Source organism: Psilocybe cubensis, chromosome 11 (assembly GCF_017499595.1).
Source record: "Psilocybe cubensis strain MGC-MH-2018 chromosome 11, whole genome shotgun sequence".
NCBI classification, from domain to species: domain Eukaryota; kingdom Fungi; phylum Basidiomycota; class Agaricomycetes; order Agaricales; family Agrocybaceae; genus Psilocybe; species Psilocybe cubensis.
The window spans coordinates 1,939,050-1,958,932 of NC_063009.1; the positions used below are offsets into that span (position 1 = coordinate 1,939,050).

Consider the following 19,883-nt stretch of genomic DNA (forward strand, 5'->3'; position numbering starts at 1 on the left):
GTGTTCTGGACAGTCATTGTGTCCTTTCCTTGTTCATCCACCTTCGCTTCTAGAATGAATCCAGAACTGGCCTTTCACAGGCAGTCTCACAATCCTGGATATCTTCAGTTTCTCAATGACCTGCCAAATGTCTTTATTTTCATTGTAAGAGCTCCGCTGCATGTCATTATCAACGAATATCGGTAAGTTTTATTGTTTGTTATTGTTGTATGTAGCTAAATTTTCTGTCGGAATACAGTTCCATTGGCGTTGACAGCCTTCTACCTCTTGCGGAAAGAGACCTTGAAGAGTTCTTGCTATCCCGCCAAGATTCGGGGGATGTGCATTTCATTCACCCCCCTCATCCTGATCTTTCTGGGCCTCCAAGGCGCATTACTCCTGTTCTAGTGGTTGTTCGAGGCCCAATTGATAATATGTTGAGGAGGTCTACGTGAGTCTCAGACATTTTCATGCCCTGTATCTTTTTCTTATGCTTGCTTTCTTAGTGATTTCATGGTTGAACACGTCCTCAGTGTGCCAAAGGATGTTCTCAACAATTTTCTTGATGAACATCGAAAGACAGGTGCACTGCAGCTTGTGCCCGCACAGTCTTGGTCTGCAGACTATGAATCTGCGCCTTCAACCCGCCTTCGACGCCTTCCCGACACCGTTTACGTCCGATGGCCTTATTTTGGGAGGCTTTCAGCTGCATCAACAAGAATTCGTGTAGGACGAAATCCACGGCAACAAGCTGCAGGGAGCATTGACGCTGACGGTGTTGCCATTGTCCGCTCATCTACCCATGGACAACACGCCAACGCTGCTCTCAACTCCGACAACGACAACGACATTGGCAACACTAGCAGTGATTCCTCAGATCTGCGTGAATCAATCAGTGTTCAGCCTCGCCGAGCTTCTGCACGTCTCAAAGCGTCTACGACAGCATCTACGACAGCATCTACGTCAGCTACCTCAGACACCCGAAGATCCCAACGCCTTGAAAATCTAAGGTTGGTTTCATCGTGCCCTAATTGCAAGGGGAAGAAGGCCCATCGGCATTAAATATCTACGTATTTAGCTACAATGTGGTAGTACAGTTTCTTAAAATTTAACTTCTCTCTTTTGCTCATTATAAGATTATGTGCAGTTAGTTTAAAAGGTGTAATAAAATTGAAAAATGTTGCAACTACTATATTAAACAAGCTACATGTTGAGCTTCTAGATACCATCGTGGAAGTTCAGTTGGTAGAGAACAACTTGAATAAGTGTCGTTCAAATACCTTTATTCTTTCCTCTAATTTTTTATCTTTCTCTAATTTATTCTTGCGAAAGAAGCTATAAAGTCGGAGGTTAAGCATAATCTCAAGGTATCCACAAAGTATTGCCTACCGGAGGAATCGAGCCCTATTATTGATTCTGTTTCGATGTTTTTCACGATAACGCTTCTGAGCTTCACGGTGTTTCTCTCTAGCCACGGAAAGTTCTTCTTTAGACATCCGATCTCTTGAATCATTGATTAGATTGACTTTTAACATATATTTTTAGACGCTTACCTCTGTCGTCTCTTCCTTTCACGCCCTTTTCTCTTTTCTTCTTCGTGGTTTCTGTTGTCGAGAACGGTGAAGTTTAGTAGCGGTCAAGTGAGGTGAATACATACAGATAATAAAGATTTTTGCGTCTATTTAACTGATAGTCACGGTCAGGATTGGATTTGAAGTAAAGATGTTTTCGGGGTGCCATGATGAGGTGAAGGATAGAACCAGTAATGATCGACAAAGGCTGATTGAAAATTTGCCAAGGTAGAAAATGCGGAATATTATTGGTTTCTAAATATAGACGGGAAGACAAGAATGGAAATAGGCATTGGGACTCGAGTTTTCGAATTTTGAGGTTGCAATATATAGTGCAACAGAGGGTACCATCTATATATAAATGTAGATACATGACCTAGAAGGTCTATAGAGCTGAAATGTCATTGAAATTAGTACCAGAGGTCTCTGGTTAAAAGTGGGATTGTTGCACGTTTTTGGGCGGAAGACCAACACAGTATTGATGCATATTGATGGGTCAGTTTATGGCAACATTTGAGTACATCAACTTAACACATATGAGCAGTCCAAAAAGTTTGACAATATATCATTCAGGCTAATTATACCTTCAAATATATGTCTTTATTATGCCGACAGGTTTCAAATTGGTCTTTCTATCGACTAATCTTTGTTGCATGAGTGGCACGGGCTTTTCCGAGAATCACCGCACAATATCAGACCTTTTCATGTAACACTCGCGAAATACGGGCATCGATACAAAATTTTTGTGATATACATATAGTAGATGACCAGCTCTATCTATTTGTCAAGTTATTGTATAGAAAAACACAATTTTCAGTGTCCTATTAGCTTTGCATCATGGCATGATTGGCGAGAATCACTGCAATTGAAATCAAGAACATGAATATTGTACATATTTTAAACAGCATATCAAATAACTACCAAGACATTGTATCGACTACTCCCGGAGAACAACTGGTATCAAGTTCACACCTTTAATCCACCTTAAAGACTCTTCTTGAGCATACGCAGCTAAGCCGTCAGGACTGAGGGTTGCGAGGTATTTTGCCTTTGTCTGGCATTTGTGGGCAACCCAACGAAAAATCCCGCCCGCAGTGTATTGAGTAAACGAATATCGTCTCTCGTTGGAAGAAATGGGGACGTTGGAGTGGGAAATGAGGGCGGAGGGAAGCAGAATGGTAGAGCCGGGGGGGAACTCGATGACTAGTCCTAATTCCCAGAGAATGAGATGCCCCCCTTGTGTTGGATCGAAATTGCCAAGCGCGGTGACAGCACAGTATCCGTAGGGAAGATTAGAGAAGTCCTTGTGTCTATGGCAGACTGTACAAGGTCCCAGGTTGTAGGTGGCGGCTGAAAAAATGCTGGAAGGGAAGACATGTTTCAAGCCGGGGTCTTTGTGAAGTTCCTTCAAGTTGGATGCGTAGGCGTCAAATAAATCTTTAGCCCAGGTGTGCATAGCACCTGTGGAATCATGATAATTGGTTAGCAGTGTTTTTACTGTAGAGGACGGATACGCACCTGAGGCAAAGCCGGCCAACCTTTTGAACGGCTCCAAGCCATTGAGCCAGTCCAGCAACACCTGGTTCACCTTGTTGTTGCGAAGATTTGATGGCGAGGTTTGTCCACCGCCAAAAGAAACACCGCAGTGAAGGGAATCGAAAGATCCACGACGATTTGGTTTCTTCGGCGGGATAATGCGCGTTCGTGCTATTTCAAGGGCATCTACAGCAAGACCCATCAGATTATGCCATTGTCCGTCGTCTGGGTGTCCTGCAAGAATAAGAATGGCGCGGCCAGATGAGTCGGAGACAAACATTGGCTTCCTATGATATGAAACGCGAGTTTAGTGCATGAAAAAGTGAGATTGTACATGTACATACTTTCCATCCCACTTCACAAGTTTGAACTTATGCTCTGAAGTAGGACCCGTAAGCTCCTCCAGAGTATACATCCTCGACGACTTGGAACGGTCGTTAATGCCAATAAACCCGGTACGAGCAGCACGTCCTTTCTCCGTAACAAATGTGCTGCTGATTCGTTGCGCACTTTTGACATACTTCCGATGGGAAGATTCGCGAGGCACTGAGTCAACGACTGAGCCTTTAGTTTGCTCACGTCGATGAGCTCATGCTGCATTTGCGGAGGCATGTTGTCGGGCAGCTCGATGAGGCGGCTTTGCTTTTTTGCGGGGCTTCAGCTTCGGGTCCGCCGTTGTGGTGACCATGTGGAGAGATGGGGCCAACACCATCTCTTCAGAAGGAATGGTGCACTGCGAAAACGGCGGGCTTGATGAATACGATGTCGAGATATGCAGGGGAAAAATTGGAGGTGGAAGCAGCATGTCGTGTGCATGATCGTGAGTAGGAGACGGATCCTGACACTTGAGCGAGGGGGTACCGTGTTCTGGGAGTGAGATCTTGGCTGAAATGACAGGAGATGCAGGAGGAGATGGCTCTGGGGATGTGAGCGGTGATAAACTGAACAGACCATCAGTCTGACCACACAGATCAGTCCATTCTTCCAAAGCTACGTCGATGGAGAAATCGGTGCGCAACGTGGGCGGCATTTCGAGAAAGAAAGTCGTTCTTTTTGAAGACAAAGCAATGATATTAGCAATGGGCAGGCAAACGGGCAATAGATGGGATGGCGAGTTACCACTGGTGGCTCAGTGTATGTCCGGGCTCGAATATTCCTAAGCCACCGAGTGGTGAATATTGAATAGTGATAGGATGGTGGGGGTTAGGAAGCGGAGTGCGTACTTAGTTGAGTTTTATAGCTTGTGTTTGGTTGACAGGTAAGTTGAAGTGCCATTGATTTAGGGTCCATATTCAAATTGTTGATTTGGGGCACGCGTTTACGCGTTCAACCACGTGACTTATTCGTCTTTCTGCGAATGTCCTGCTTGGCCCATTTGATTTGCTTAATTACTTCGAAGTCAAAAAGCTTAAAGGTGCTTTTAATCGTCTCGTTGACAAAATCACGCAAATCGCCCAGCTTCTCGACAACTCTCATTAATATTTATACATGACAAATGCACTGAAAAGACGCCGAATTGGGGCCTCAAGCTCAACAGAGACATATAGGGATGCTATTCCTTTGCCCGACAGTTTTGCAACAATCCGTTCCAGTGAAGGCACGGCGGAGGGTAGAGTCAATTATTCTACTATTCTTTCCGCTGGAGCGTGGGACGAGGCTACATCTTGGATACCTCAAGACGACAATATGTATTCCTTGATGCCGGATAGTACTGGTTTCGACCTTGCTGTAGAAGGCGACTTTATGGATGGAGAGGACGATGACATTGTGGTGCCTAATGCAGAGGGCGAACAACAACAAGACGAAATCCAGTCCATACCAATAACACCCGCTGTGCCCGGTGTCAAGGCAAAACAAAGTTTGGTATCAGTGAGTCGAACAATACATTATAATTTTTTTGGATTATTACTTACCGTTTCACGCTACTTTAGAAACGCCCGAATGTTGTCTGGTGCTCATTGTATCGACAGACATACCTAGAGGAACTTATTCGGTGGTCTGGCCGGGGCGATTTTCGACATCTTCAATCTTGTCCCGATTGCGTTGCTCGAGGGGTGGAAACTTTAGGCCGAGCAGAGTATAGGTGTAGGGAATGCTTCTCTCCAGACCTGACGTGTAACAGTTGTTGTATTAAAAGACATAGACTTCACCCGTTTCATCGTATTGAGGTATGTACTCAGGTTTAACGGCCCAATTTCTGATTTTGACTTAAATTGTTTTAGCAATGGAACGGCTCAAGTTTTGTAGACGTTACGCTGAAGGAGCTAGGTCTGATCATCCAGTTGAACCATGCTGGTGCTTACTGCGATAACCCAATTCCGTGTCATTCAAAAATGTTGATTCTGCATACGAACGGCATCCATTCGTGCAACATTCAGTACTGCGGCTGCTCAAGGGCTATTCCTCCACACCTCCAGCTTCTTCGTCGGCGTATATACCCAGCAACCCAGCTAGCTATGAAGAGTTGTGCAACATTTGAACTCCTTCGACATTTACATCGACTTGCCCTCACAACAAAGGCCTCTACCTACGACTTCTATCGATGTCTTGAAAAGTCGACTACAAACCTTGGTATTGATGTACCAAAGTCACGATACAGGGCTCTCATGAGGATGGTTCTCCAGTGGCGGCATTTACAGATGCTGAAGTGGGCAGGCCGAGGACACGATGAACGGGGAGCGGCAGGTACTTTACCTGGAGAATTAATGGTCAAATGTCCATCTTGTCCGCACCCTGGCATCAATCTGCCAGATAACTGGCGGGATGCTCCTGATAATATGAAGTAAGCGGACTAGTCTATAATCAATACTATTACTGACTTCAGATAGGTTTTTGTATGCGGTCATGATTTGCCTAGATGCAAACTTCAGATTAAAAAATCAAATGGTTTCAAATTACTCCCAGGATCCAGGGCTGGGCTTGGGTCTGGCGTACATGATCCACCGAACAAAGTATGAGGCGTACGTCAAAAGTAAAGCAAACGAAAACGATGTATGTGAAATTTGTTTGTTACCCCTTTTCAAGTCAAAACTGATAGGTGGAGGTAGATAAGCACCTGCGTAGGTTTTCAGGCACTTGCTAAGGCAAACAGCAAGTTTTCGAAGGGCCTGAGATATACCGGAGTGGGAATGGGTGTGTGCGGCAGATCAGAAATGATTTTAGGAGTTGGAAATCTTCATAAGGATGAACGGTGAGTTAAAACCTTTAACGACTACAGATTACCTGACTTATCTATAATGATAGCTATGCCAACATGGACTATATTTTTGGGACGATTTTAAAGGCCCTCACTGTCGTCTCCGTTCTTGCCAGTTATGACATTGCCTGCCAATGGTTCCTCAACCTTCTTAGGAGAATGCAGGAAGACTGGCCGCCTGAAATCAAACCATCGTCGGACATGAGGTTTACTCCCGCAATCCCGAAACTTCATGCTTCTATGCACAAACAGTCTCATGCTAACCACGATGTCTACTCGTTGAACCTCATTCCTGGGGCTGGTCAATCTGATGGAGAATGCCCTGAACGTGTGTGGGGCCCGCACAACCCTGTTGGAAATGCCACAAAAACCATGGGCCCTGGTGCCAGACAAGACACTCTCGACGACCATTTTGGCTTCTGGAATTGGTTAAAGTACACGTCTATGCGTATCACTCTACTTAAGAGATATCGACGGGCAGTCGCGGATCGAAATGCTCAGGTTGAAGGACATCGTGGTCTGACCGAATCTGTCAAAAAGGAAAATCCGCAGCTGATCGATGTTTGGGAGAAAATGTGCATTGAGTGGGAATTGGACAAGTTTCCGAAGGACAAGAAGAAAAACCCTTACTATATGCCAAGTATAAGTGAGTTCTCCACATTTTCAAAGCTCAATGACTTCACAGTAATCATGACTGGCTCAGCGTTAAGCGAAGCTCAGGTGAAGAAAGACCTTGCAGAGAAGGAAGCCAAATTTCTGGCACAGGGTGGCTCATTCCAGCATGCCACAACATCTTCGATGTTTATATCCCTTGGATTGGAGCTTGAAGAAGCCCAGTAAGTTTTTATACAGACTCCTAATAGCATAGACTTACAATATTGGATAGACGACGTGTCAGACGTCTGGCAAAGGGGGTAGGACCTCATTCAACAATCCGGCAGGCAGGGTCTTTGACCGAACAACGAAACATTCTCTCAACTCGTATTCGGGCATGGGAGCAGCTCTTGCCGGTCTACATACCAGGAATTGTCCAGTATCAAACAGACCATCCGATTACGACCAAGACTAGCTACGCTGAAGACGCCGTTCTCTATCTGCCCTCATCAATTCCAGAACCCTGTCGATCACGAATCTGTACCCCCGGACTTGCCAATATTGAGAAGGAGCTGCGGTTTGCCCAGATGTCAGACTCGCTGGCGTCGATTCGGCAAATTCTCATCATCAAATCGAGAATGATTGATTTCAAAAATAAAAACATTCGAGGACAGCGAGACGGTACACGATCGACTACAGTAATCGATCGCGTCCACGAGCGAGCACGTTTTGCGGCCTCAAAGTATCGGTCTGCACGAGCTGCACATTTGGCGTTAGCAGGAGATGGTGATTGGGAAAACACGTACCGGGTGTTGGAGGATAAGGATGTGAGGGGTTATCAGGATCCAGACCGATTACGACCTCGTGTAGGACGTCAAGGCATATACGAAGACGGGCATGAGCCATCTTTGAATGTTGAGGTTGATGAAGATGACGGTATAAACCTTGTGAATCAGCTGAGAAATAGGAGAGATGGAACAGGACAGACCAGAAGAACCCTATCATGGATATGGACAGTCACAATGGGCGTTCGAACGGAGGAGGACCACGACGACATTCTGCGAGTGGAGTGGGCGAAGAGTTGTGCTCGGGTTATGCGTGCCAAGGAGGAGGTGTTGCTTTTAAAAGAGGAAATGCGGAGAACATTAGCGTTTCTGAAGTACAAATCAGACTGGTGGGTAGAGCAACAGTCGGCACTTCCAGGTGCTCCAAAGGATTTGGTGGAAGGAATATCTGCATTTGCAATATCCCAGGCTGAGATCCAAACATCCCTCGCGAACCACTTTCGAAAGCTATGGGCGGCACCTTTCAGTGAGAATGTTGAGGAGGATGTCGACGAAGATGAGGACGAGGTAGAGGAGGTAGAGGATGTACCTCTAGATGAAGACGAGGAAGATGAATTTGAGAACGAGACAGAAGAGCCCCTGTAGTTTTACCCATGTAATTTCACTTTAGTCATCCAATAATAGTCGTTAATTATTTATAGGACATCGACAGATGCGATCATAATTGATGGTATCAGAATGACATCATGTTGGCACCCATCTATTTTAAAACTCGTCATCCGAGCGACCCCAGAGCCATCCACCCCGTCCTCCCCACATATTTGTGCGCAAACGGTGGCATTAGATAGTAGCTTTATTTATAGATAAAATTATCAGTTTTTCGTGGCCAAAACACCCATGAGAGAGTGTAAAACTGAAAAATTCTCCCTGCGGGGCCATTTGCTGCGTTGTTTGGCTTTTTGATGGCCCGGCACCCATCACTATGCCCGGCACCCATTCTGTAGCCCACATGCCCTCTGATACATCATCTTGGGCAGTTGGGACACTCCCCACCAGGATATATCATGGCACTTGGGAAACTGCCAGGGTATGATACATAATAGTAGTCACTACAGGTGCTGCACAACCAGTGTCAATGTGAGTACTTGTGCACAACTTGTATGTGCAGCAACACCATACCTAGCGGCGTGACCTGATTCCAGCGCATACTCTCCATGACCATCGCATTAATGTAGGGGAGAGAAGGTCTGTCATCGAAATCCGGAAGACGTTTACCGCCAAGAACGGCGTCCAATTCGGCGTGTGCTTTCTTCTGCACTTCGGGGTATAGTACCATCGCCATAATGAAAGCCTGAACGGTTGAGACGGTCTTTAACGTATAAATTAGTTATTCATTCAGGAAGAGGGAGATTTCTGGGTGTTTGTAAACTCACAGTATCTGCCCCACCTTTACGTAGTGTCAGTCTTCCATATATAAACGAGTTTGAACAAAATAATACATAAATACGTACCAACATATGATACAGCACTAATATTCTCCGCAATCTTGCGCGCTTCTGCATAGCTTGGGTCCCTCTTATCGGGTAGCCCTTCGATTAAGGCTGTGGTTAGACATGGTACTGCATCTCCCTTTTCCTATTCATCCGATTGCCGAGCATAGTCAGTAAAAGCTTGAAGTACCGAGGTTAAGTGGTATTTCCAACCATTTCTTGTTCGACGTGTTTGAATGGTACTTTGGCGAGATCCTCATTCACTTTTCTCCAATGAGCAGCCTTCTTCTTAAACCCAGCTCCAGGGAACCAAGAAGGGATATATTTAAGAGAGGGTATCATATCCACCAAAAATGAGCCAGGGATACCAGCTGCCGCTAATCCATTTAGAGACTCGTGGCCAGTTGCCAGATATGGGTCGCCAGACTCCTTGACCTTAATGCCATAGGCCACGGTCATGATTGTGGCGCCGAAGGCTCTGTATAATTGAAATTTAGGCTGTTAGACCCATGGAAGAGAAAAAAACATTCAAATCAACATACAATTCAATATGTTTCATGAAACCTTCAGGCGAAAAAAGCAGACGCTGAAGCAGCACTCTAGTTTCATGAAGTTGTATTGGAAGGTAGTTTGCGATAGCCTTCCTGTGGAAATGTTCATTAAATAATCTTCGGTGACGTCTCCACCATTGTCCGTAGGGTTGCATGGCAAAGTTGAAATCCGATTCCATGCTGTTGAGAATAGTAGCATAGTAAGACATCAACAAGCATGCTAAATTTAAGTTGTTGGAATTTACAGTTCAATAAGCATAGGTAACCGAAGTCTGTCTGAATAATTGGACGATCGTTTCTCAAACAAGTCATTTGTCCTTTTAAGAGACCCAAGAACAAGGAAGGGTTGTCCAAGAGCTTCAAAGTAGACCATGTCGCCTGCATGAAGATGTAAGCAATGGGGAACATTAAGATATCCACATAGATGTATACCGTATTTCTTAAACCATTGGTCATATACCAACCAAGGATTTTTGTGCGGCACCTGGAGAACGCTGCCAATTATTGGATAGCCTTTCGGACCTGGGGGTAATGGGAGTCTGTTTGGATTTCGATTACGCAACTTTGCTTGAAGCTTCTTGACTACATAGGCATAAGCGACTGTCCCAATAACGGTCGCATAAATTGGATAAGTCGCGAACAACGTCCCTAATGTTGTAGGAATGAGCATGGTGGGTAATTGATTCGAAAAGTAAAAGGTCTCCTGGGTTTATATTGGGCCAGGACTCGTAATCAGGCCTCAGGGGTAACTAACGGCATCTAGATAAAAATGGAACCAGCACTTGCATCTGGCTTGTGACACTGATTCTCCAGTGGCAATGATCTAGATAACGAATGAGCTAACACGCCGAACCGCAATCACATTTAAACAGAAGTTAGCAAGAAATACGTATCGTAATTTATTATATTTACCAAAAACACGAGATAAGGTGGGCAAAAGTGCATTAAAAAAGGGGAATGCCTGAGATACATTAATCTCGTTTAGTATTGAAAAGTAATACAAGCTTGAAAATGTCTGCCTGACTCCGGATTTGATAGATATTCCGATCAACATCCGCTCTATCATTGGTCTCGTGAGACATCTATTTGATTGTATTCAATGGGTAGCCGAGGCTAATATTGCCTACAGGACCTCCACCATGACATCCTTTACTCGTTTGATACTGAGTGGAGAATTATACGTCAAATTTACTATATCAGCTGGTATAGAGATGGCGACATTGTGGAGTGTAAAGGTAGTAAACTTGCACAATATGTTTTCTAACTCTGAAACGCTTGCTTCGTAGTGATGGCACGGTACAAAAATGAGTCGCTCAGAAACATTGGTATCAGCAACAGTCGTAAATATCGTCCACATGTGAATGATTTTAAAAATGGGCTTGCAACGATAAATCGAATCTCGACTGTGTTCTTGAAGAAATGTAAAGCGGTTTTTGATCATACCTTCGACTCGAGAGCTTAAGGGCTGCCGTCCGAGGTCTGCTGATCAATACTTGCTACCTCTGACTACTAGGACAATTAAGGTTTAATACGGCATAGAATGTTTTAGAAAATGGCTCACGGACGCTAGGCGATTCAAATATCTTTGTCAGAAATGTTCACAGTGTGAAAATTGTGACTCAGATTTTTGACATGGGCTCCCTCGCCGCAACTTGTCACCGAAGTCTCACGAAGCGCCGAACGCATAACACGATTGTTCATTCGGTTGTTTCCGAGAAGGGCGTTTAGTTACATTACGTGATGAGTGTGAGTGTGACAGTTAACTACGCACGTGTATATATGTAGCTCGTGATCGTGAGATTAGCTATGTTTAGGTGAAAGCCACCCATTTGCTTTCGAATTTAGCATCAGTACTCTGGCTTAACGTTTAAACAGCTCCCTTCGATAGGCTACATCGATCGCAGGTTGTTGACAATATCAAAGTATCCCAAAATCTCGTTACCTTTCGCTATTCCCAACCCAAGGTACCTTTGAACACGTTATTGCTTCAACGGTGGTAACCCGGCTTCCCTATGTCATTCGATACACTACACTGGTCGAGTAAGCCGTTTCTCAAGTGTCACCAAGAAAATACATTCAATTATCTTATCCAGGTCCTACCCGTAAAAATAACAACGAAATTCTATCACCGATACCCAATGAGATATATCTCGAAATCTTGAGCTATGTTCGCGACAGCTCCTTCGCTTCTCGCACGTTGTTGAAATTGGTACGCGTATGCCGTTTTTTTGGCGTTATAGTTATTCCTTGGCTGTTTGAACGAGTGGTGGTTAAACCTAGTGGTGAAAATGACGCGTACTCCCCCCAAAACTGTGCAGAGTTCTGCAGGAGCATACACAATGGCGACGAACATGCAAAAACATTGGCGCAGTATGTAAAGACCTGCGTTATGGTGAACTGGGATACACGCAAAGAAGACACTGGTCGATGGATTGCTCCGTTGTTTGCTTTGTATACCAAATCCATCCAGACTATGACGAATATTCAAGAACTCGACATTTGTCTGACGCACATCACAAAACACGTACTAAAGGCGATGAGCTGCCTACCGCGGTTGGAAAGCTTGAAGCTGACTGAATGCAGCCTGGATCCTCATGTCGATATCAAACATCTTGCCAAACTTTCTAGTCTTAAGTTGAAGAAGATATCATTCATTGGGATACCACCGATGGCACAGGAACTCTTGGATGATTTTGCCAGTATCGGCATACTAGGAAGCAATCCGGAATCTGTCCATCCCTTGCTCGATCATTTGAACTGGGAGTACATCACTGACTTGAACACTACAAATTGGTACCTTGTTGACTTATTATCAGCCGTCAAAGGCGACCTTCGTCTAGAAAGCATGTCCCTATATCCTTACTTCATGGAAGATAATTTGGACCTTGGAGCTCTCGTATCGATATTGGTTAGGGCACCAGCGCTTCGAGACCTCCGTATTGTGGACCCACCTAGCAATTTTTCGACAACTCTACCGGAGCCATTGCATCTGCCAGCTCTGAATATTCTGGAAGCTCCGCCAACTTTAATGGCCTCAATAGTTCCGGGTAAGCCTGTCGAAGCAGTGGAACTCCACGATAAAACCCTTTCCAAGCACCCCGATTATATACTCGACGCTTTAGCTTTATCTTCCAAGCCTATCGTCAAAGTGCGCACCACACCGGAATTTTACAAGGCGGTACCATTCTGGAAATATTTTCCAAACCTCACTACACTAGGCCTGACAATCGAACTCAGTCATCCATCTCTCAACAGCCTCGAAAAGGTTAGTTGTTTGTTCTCTGAGCTCGGATACACATCTGATGTTCACGTACAGGCGCTTTCTGACACTCTGTGCGCGTGGCCCAGGCACCCCGGTGTTCGATCTTTTCATACCAGGGCAAACATGGGAGATGACTCTGACGCCTTCCTTGATCTGATCCGCCAAAATGCTTGGATAAAGGACATTATTTTTCCGCAAATATCCAGTTTGCGAAACTGTCAGTTTTTTTATTGTCTTTCGTGGTTCTACGTAGAAGAAGATGACCACTGGAAACCTGAAATAATACCATCCCACGCCCAAGAGGTTGTCGGTCGTCTACTTGTCGCTGAATATAAGGACTACGATAATTGCTTCGAAACACTTTTACTCCATAGTAAAGGTCAGATCCCATAACTTCCCAATCCTAATCACTTTTCTGATTTTTTACATAGGTTAAACAGCTTTTCATTTTTTCCCCATGACAGATATGTACAACTAGCATCCTTTATTCGAAATTTGCAGCAATTATACATTCTGGAACACTCGATCCAATTCACATATTTCTATCAGGCATGTAATCAATCTCGCTATAACAATGCGGCTCATAGGCCACCTTGGTACCTGCTGCGCATTGAGGAGGTACGCGTACGCGCTGTCTGACACCTTGGTTTCTTTTCGACAAAGGTATCTATGACAGGTTTACAAAGATACTCCGAATAGGCACTGAACACGGATCCATTAAGTCTTAAACCATCATCCGACGTATATTGAGGTGCTGCGCATTTGCACCCCGACTTGGCGCTGTGTCGTTCCCTGTTGTTCGTCAGCCTTGCATTCATGTACTCATGACATGCAAATCCGAAGGCGTTTTGAAGCCGTTGCAAGAATTTTTAGGTTCGTTACTAACCGCGGTGAATTCTTCATCCCAGGTAGATTGTAAACTGTGGATTAGTGACGTCCTTTATGATTTTTTGAGGACCCTGGTCTGGATGCAGCAGGCTCACTAATGCTCCAGTCTTTCCGCCTATGATTCTATGTCATTACAGTTATATTTTGCAGTGCGTTCAAGTACTCATATATTGATAGGAATATGCATGCATTTCCACATTACCGAAATCCAGAGCAAACGCCCATATTACCGATCGAAGCATCGCAAATTTCTGTGGCCTTTTTCATCTTGCATCTTACCGTATGGCGTCAACCTACCTCCAGACAGCGAAAATGTGATGACACAATACAACCGAACCTCTTTACTTCGATTTATGAAAACATAACCTCGGTGTTGGATGGCCGTGGGGCACGGTTCTACCATCAAAGGAAATCACTCATCCGACTGCGGATTGCTAGACATGGATGTTACAATCCATTAAGCACTCTCCAACGAGTCACCGTGAAGGCCAAATAACTCCGTTGTTTCAAACATGGGCTGGCTTGTATAAAAGCAGACCGAGTTCTCTTCTGTTTCCTCGTCTCAAAGAACCAGAGTCAAGTCCAGTTCAACAGCTAAAGAGTTCTTTACCCAGCCATCAAAAAATGCAGATCACGGTTCAATCTATTTTCGTCGCGGCTGCAATCGCAACTAGCGCCGGAGCATCAGTTATCTCGTGCGTAACCCTTTTTTGTGTTGAACTGGGACTTGCAAGGAATCTAACACAGTAAATTTTATACAGCTCGAGCGCTTTTGCTGAGACCACATTTTTCGCCACAAGTTCGGCTTTCGGGGCCCCACCAGAGGCTACTGTGTCTGCAAATGCTACAGTCATAGCTACGAGCGCATTCTTCTCGGATAACAGCACTTTCCCCACCAGCTCGGCCTTCTCGTTCAACCACACCTTCCCCACCAGCTCTGTTTTCTCGTACAATGGCTCCTTCCCCACAAGCTCAGCTTTCTCGGATAACAGTTCCTTCCCCACCAGCACAGCATACCCTATCACACTCAGCTCGTACTCGGCCGCTCCAACCACGTTCATCCAACCGTCTTACACCTCCAGTGGCGTTCAGAATGCCACTAGCACCGCGGTGTTCACGTTCACCTACGTGCCCATTGCCACAGTCACCGTGACTAAGTATAAGACCAAGTACATCACCCTCTACCCGCCCATCACAGCCAGCTCCTTCAGCGGCTTCCCCATCTCATCCGTTTCCGTCTCTGCCTTCCCTACCTTTTCCGTTAGCGCCAGTGCCGTATTCCCAACCATTTCCGTCACCGCACATCCTGGCTTCCCTACCGTTTCCGGTAGCGCCCATCCTGGCTTCCCTACCGTTTCCTTCAGCGCGAATCCTGGCTTCCCTACATTTTCCGTCAGTGCCAATCCTAGTGATGACATCTCGTCCCCCCCTTCAGCTACTGTCACTGCATGATTGATTGACTGGAAATTGGCAATCCCGGTAATGGGATGATATGTAGGCTCCACTAGCGTCAATTCACCCCACGAATGTTTTGTGAACGTTGCGATGACCCCTTCACCCTTCCCATGACTGCTCACGATACCTTGATTATTTGTTTAGATTAATGGACTTACGTTTATAGTATTATTTCTGAATTCGTCGTAGCATGTAATGTTGCTTCCCAGTAGTGGTTCTTTGTACGTACTTGAACAATGCCATTACACATGCGATACGAATTTTGGAGGGAATGTTCCTGTATATCTTTTTTTGATTTCAACGCGAAATATTTCCCGCCGATCCTGACATCATACTTATTTCTTTCATGATGACTTGAATGCATCAAAAGTTCAATATAGCAATTGGACAAATCACAACTTTAACATGAAAACAATTTTGGCCTACTACCTTGAGTATTTCTTAAAAGAAACTATCACATAATATCTCAGGCAGTCCGGAACAATTTCACTCTCGCAGTTACCGCAGAACATATCATATGCATAACTTATATTTCTCATATCGATGTCTTTGATGAATAGGTTATCTTGTGTGCCTAAAGCATAATCACTTGGAGTTTGGCAGAGTATCATGATATTCTGTACATCATTTGATTGCTTTCCTTTAAGCGGTGGAGTGGACGCCAGTGTGAGGAACCTAGAGAAGTGAGATTTGAATCGAACTATGAGACCAGAGTGTTAATTAATGCAACGAAGGCGACTTACAGCACTTGAAGAGACTCCGAGAACATTAGCGATGGCATTGAATTCGGCTTCGGTGGGCTTAGCAGCGCCAGTAACGACTATTGACAGGCATTAATCTCCATCGTTATGACGGGCCAGGTAAGATTAACTCACTATCGATTACGCGCTGCTCAGAAGCGCCGATGCCGCTGGCGATCTGTCCATATGAATATCCTATAGATGGACAATGATATTAAGCATTGATATAAAAGTAGCATTGCGATATCGCAAAGAATCTCGCTCACCCTTCTTCTCCTTAGCAGCAGCGAGGGCAGCACATTGAGGGTTGGGGGCCATGATCTCGAATTGGTGGGATTGGGGGCTGGTGCTGGGTGATTGATCGATGTAGATTGGACTAGTGCCAGTGAAAGGAAAGGAAGGTCCAGAGATTGCTCAGGGTTTATATAGATAATCCTGGAGTCCGATGTCGGTTCCTATTTCATGCACCAAATTGATATAGTTGCCGTTTTGCTGCTAATCCAATGCCGAGGAGGACTGGAAAGCGAGAGGTATTCAGAAAGAGAGCCATGCTGTGCGGATTGATGGATGTCCACGGACGATAATAAGGAGATGCGGACTGGCTAGGCGTCAGATGATCAATCCATCATCTGGAATTTGCCTTGGAATTTGGAAGTGGGAGTAGAAGGGAACGATAAGATTGCTGATGGATCGTTAGCTTTAATTTGTCATAGAATAGAGATTGTGTCGGATGATGACATGTTTTTCTCACCTCTAGACCGTCGGAATTCAAAGAAGATTCGGATTTGGGTGGTTCTACTGTAATATCTGATTCGAGAACCTGATAAGTCGAATATCATGCCGAGGAGCTTGTGGTGTAAATTATCAGTCCACCCGAGGAACTTAGGTTGATAAATTGCCGGAGCAAAAGAGGTAATTAGCATTTGACAATATGATTCTTCGTAGACGTGGTGATAAAAGGTTAGACCTTGAAACATCGTAATAGACTCAAAGGTGACTAAACAATTTCAGAGCTATCGTGGAAAATCTTGGGAAAGCACCTGCTTCGAGTTGCACAAACTATTGATGAAAGAGCAGAAAGTTTCATCGTAAGAAAACTGATGCACGGTGCATAATAATGGTCAGCTTTTCAATGACAATCAAGTCGTGTATCGAGCTTGTGTTCGGGTTCGTCGCGTCGCGTAGATGTTACGGTCAAGGACACAGAGAACGAACAACGAGGATTTTCGATGAGCAAACGATGCGCGTTGTTTCGACAAAGGAACCCAAGACCTATGCTACAAGGAATAAAGCTAGGAATGAAACAAGGCACGTGCTACGGTACGGTACGTGATCATAACATCATCCCCCTTTTTATGCGGGAGTGTAACGAATGGGCGGTTTAGAAACGCGACCAGAACGAAGGGTAGTGGTAGGAGCTGGAACATAATTTGAACGAAGGTTTTGGCGAACGATGGGAGGTGAAATAGGACGAATTGGATGAATAATATCAGTTGAGACTGTATCTACGAGTGACCGTTTTTGAAAAGAAGAATCAAAAGAAAGGGAATGTGAAATTGGTGCAGGGGTGGCCAGGGCTTCATCGGCAGGGGCATGGGCAGCGGCAGAGGACGCGGGAGCAAGGTCTTCTTCGGCAGGGGCAGCAGCAAGCGAGGGAGCAGCGGGCAAGCGGGCAGGAGGGTCTTCTTCGGCCATCTGTGAATTAAACAAAGAATTGTCAGTACGTAAAACAGTTTCGGGGTCGTTAAACGATTGTTGAATTATAATAGGATGGGGGCGAGGTGAACGAGGATGTCGACGATGGAATTTGTCAATTAATTCATTGAATGTTGTCGGAATGTCAGAAAGAGGGATCCAAGAGTTTTCGGAGTCGGGTAAGTCACGCCATCGTACGAGATATTCATAACGATGACCGATTTTACGACAGTCGAGAATATGAGAGATGGAAAGGGCGGGGTCAGCGAGATTAAATGGTTCAGGATCGGAATGGGGATGGAATTCAGAAGGGTCGGAATAGGGTTCGAGGAGTGAAGTATGAAAGACGGGATGAAGGCGAGAGAGATAAGAAGGGAGCTTGAGAAGGTAGGATTGATTTCCAACTTCCCGGATGACAGGGTAAGGTCCGAGACGTCGGTGGTCGAGTTTAAGTGAAGGACGGGTGGTGCGAATGTTGCGGCGAAGCAACCATACGAGTTGGTCAGGTTGATAAGAGGGTGATGGTAGGACATGTTGATTAAAGTATTTTGATTGTTTTTCTTGCGAAAACTGAAGTTCTGCACGAAGCTCTTGATGAATCTGGTCCAAACGTTGAGCCAGATCGGCGGCGGCAGGGACAGATGAGTCTTCGGAGAGTTTGGGTTCGAAAGTGGGGTGAAAGGCATAGTTAGCGAAGAAAGGTGTTTGTTTTGTTGAAGAGTTTTCGGAGTTATTGAATACAAATTCTGCAAGAGGTAAGTAATCGACCCAGTCATCCTGCTGGTAAGAGCAATAAGCACGTAGGTAAGTCTCAAGCGTCTGGTTGGTACGCTCAGTCAAACCATCGGTGCGAGGATGAAAGGCAGTGGATGTCCGAACATCGACATCGAGCCTTGTCATTAGTTCTTTCCAAAAGTGCGAAATAAATTGTGCACCACGGTCTGAGACAATCGAGTCCGGAAGACCGTGATAACGAAAGATTCGATCCACGAATATCCACGCCAAATCTGGCGCAGACGTGGACTCGACGCACGGAATAAAGTGTGCGGCACGAGTTAAACGATCACAAACAACAAAAATTGAATCATACCCATGGGATTTCGGTAGCTTGACGATGAAATCCATCGATATCGACTTCCACGGGCGATTTGGAATGTCGAGAGGCTGGAGGATACCGTATGGTTTGTGTCGAGGAGCCTTGATACGACCACAGGTATCACACGCAGCAACATAGCGGCGGATATACGTGTTGACGCCAGGCCATGAATAATCGCGCATAACCTTGTTCATAGTGAGAGCACGGCCAGGGTGTCCACCAAGAACACAGTCATGACGTTGATAGACGATTTCTTGACGTAACGACTTGGGTACGTACACACGACCTTTATGGAAAACCATATTGTCATGCACCACAAAGTCACGATCGCCTCGAAGAACAGCTTCGCGCCACTCGATGTCTTCACGAAACGCAGATTTGAAGCGTTCCAAGAGTTCGGAGTTGTCGACATTGAGTGTTGTGAGGCCGGCGGAAGAAGGCAGAATTGAAATAGCATTGATAGAAGCGATATAATCTGTAGCATCAGAGGGAAAAATGCGTTCGGTATGAATATGTGTCAGTAAAGCTTGGTGCTGGTGCATCAAGACGTCATCCCCCTTTTTAGGAAAGAAATCGGGGCGCCGTGAAGGAGCATCAGCCACGTTCTGAGCACCAGGCAACCAGTCCAAACGAAAGTCAAAATCAGAAAGAAACATAGACCATCGTGCTTGACGACGATTAAGAAGATAAGAAGACATAAAATACTCAAGATTTCGATGATCACAGCGTACGACTACTGGCTGTGCAGTACCCATAAGCCATGGTCGCATGTCCCGAAATGAATCCACAATAGCGAGAAGTTCTTTATCGTGAACTTCGTAGTTGATTTCAGCGGGACTGAACTTGCGAGAGTGAAACGCAACCGGATGTAGATGACCGTCTTCATCTGGCTGTTGTAAAACACCAGATAAAGCGAAATCGGAAGCGTCAGTGCATAGCGTAGCAGGCTTTGCAGGATTGAAATGTCGTAGAACCGGGTAAGACGTGAATACTCGTTTAAGCTTTTCGAAAGCTTGCCGTTCGACATCTGTAAAATCGAACTTAA

General features: G+C 45.2%; 7 protein-coding genes across 7 annotated transcripts; 4 read left to right on the top strand and 3 right to left on the bottom strand.

The window, feature by feature from the left end:
• Positions 1-54: 54 nt before the first annotated feature.
• JR316_0011709 (uncharacterized protein) lies at positions 55-1,041 on the top strand (the record flags this gene model as incomplete). The annotated part of the gene is made up of 3 exons (XM_047897354.1): positions 55-182; positions 239-430; positions 486-1,041. 3 exons carry the CDS (start codon positions 55-57, stop codon positions 1,039-1,041), a joined length of 876 nt encoding a protein of 291 aa, XP_047743763.1.
• A 1,446-nt stretch (positions 1,042-2,487) lies between these two features.
• Positions 2,488-4,116, bottom strand: JR316_0011710 (uncharacterized protein; the record flags this gene model as incomplete). Its single annotated transcript, XM_047897355.1, has 4 exons — positions 2,488-3,011; positions 3,069-3,373; positions 3,431-3,595; positions 3,794-4,116. 4 exons carry the CDS (start codon positions 4,114-4,116, stop codon positions 2,488-2,490), a joined length of 1,317 nt encoding a protein of 438 aa, XP_047743764.1.
• A 458-nt stretch (positions 4,117-4,574) lies between these two features.
• JR316_0011711 (uncharacterized protein) lies at positions 4,575-8,306 on the top strand (the record flags this gene model as incomplete). The annotated part of the gene is made up of 7 exons (XM_047897356.1): positions 4,575-4,955; positions 5,309-5,868; positions 5,915-6,077; positions 6,134-6,276; positions 6,330-6,928; positions 6,986-7,118; positions 7,169-8,306. 7 exons carry the CDS (start codon positions 4,575-4,577, stop codon positions 8,304-8,306), a joined length of 3,117 nt encoding a protein of 1,038 aa, XP_047743765.1.
• A 487-nt stretch (positions 8,307-8,793) lies between these two features.
• Positions 8,794-10,372, bottom strand: JR316_0011712 (Cytochrome P450 monooxygenase COX2; the record flags this gene model as incomplete). The annotated part of the gene is made up of 7 exons (XM_047897357.1): positions 8,794-9,030; positions 9,095-9,108; positions 9,173-9,296; positions 9,365-9,629; positions 9,694-9,882; positions 9,948-10,080; positions 10,135-10,372. 7 exons carry the CDS (start codon positions 10,370-10,372, stop codon positions 8,794-8,796), a joined length of 1,200 nt encoding a protein of 399 aa, XP_047743766.1.
• Positions 10,373-11,714: 1,342 nt separating this feature from the next.
• JR316_0011713 (uncharacterized protein) lies at positions 11,715-13,400 on the top strand (the record flags this gene model as incomplete). The annotated part of the gene is made up of 3 exons (XM_047897358.1): positions 11,715-11,742; positions 11,796-13,343; positions 13,396-13,400. The coding sequence occupies 3 exons, from the start codon at positions 11,715-11,717 to the stop codon at positions 13,398-13,400; spliced, it is 1,581 nt and encodes a 526-aa protein (XP_047743767.1).
• Positions 13,401-14,476: 1,076 nt separating this feature from the next.
• Positions 14,477-15,304, top strand: JR316_0011714 (uncharacterized protein; the record flags this gene model as incomplete). Its single annotated transcript, XM_047897359.1, has 2 exons — positions 14,477-14,547; positions 14,614-15,304. 2 exons carry the CDS (start codon positions 14,477-14,479, stop codon positions 15,302-15,304), a joined length of 762 nt encoding a protein of 253 aa, XP_047743768.1.
• A 645-nt stretch (positions 15,305-15,949) lies between these two features.
• JR316_0011715 (uncharacterized protein) lies at positions 15,950-16,365 on the bottom strand (the record flags this gene model as incomplete). The annotated part of the gene is made up of 4 exons (XM_047897360.1): positions 15,950-15,982; positions 16,051-16,127; positions 16,183-16,242; positions 16,314-16,365. 4 exons carry the CDS (start codon positions 16,363-16,365, stop codon positions 15,950-15,952), a joined length of 222 nt encoding a protein of 73 aa, XP_047743769.1.
• Between the last annotated feature and the right edge of the window lie 3,518 nt (positions 16,366-19,883).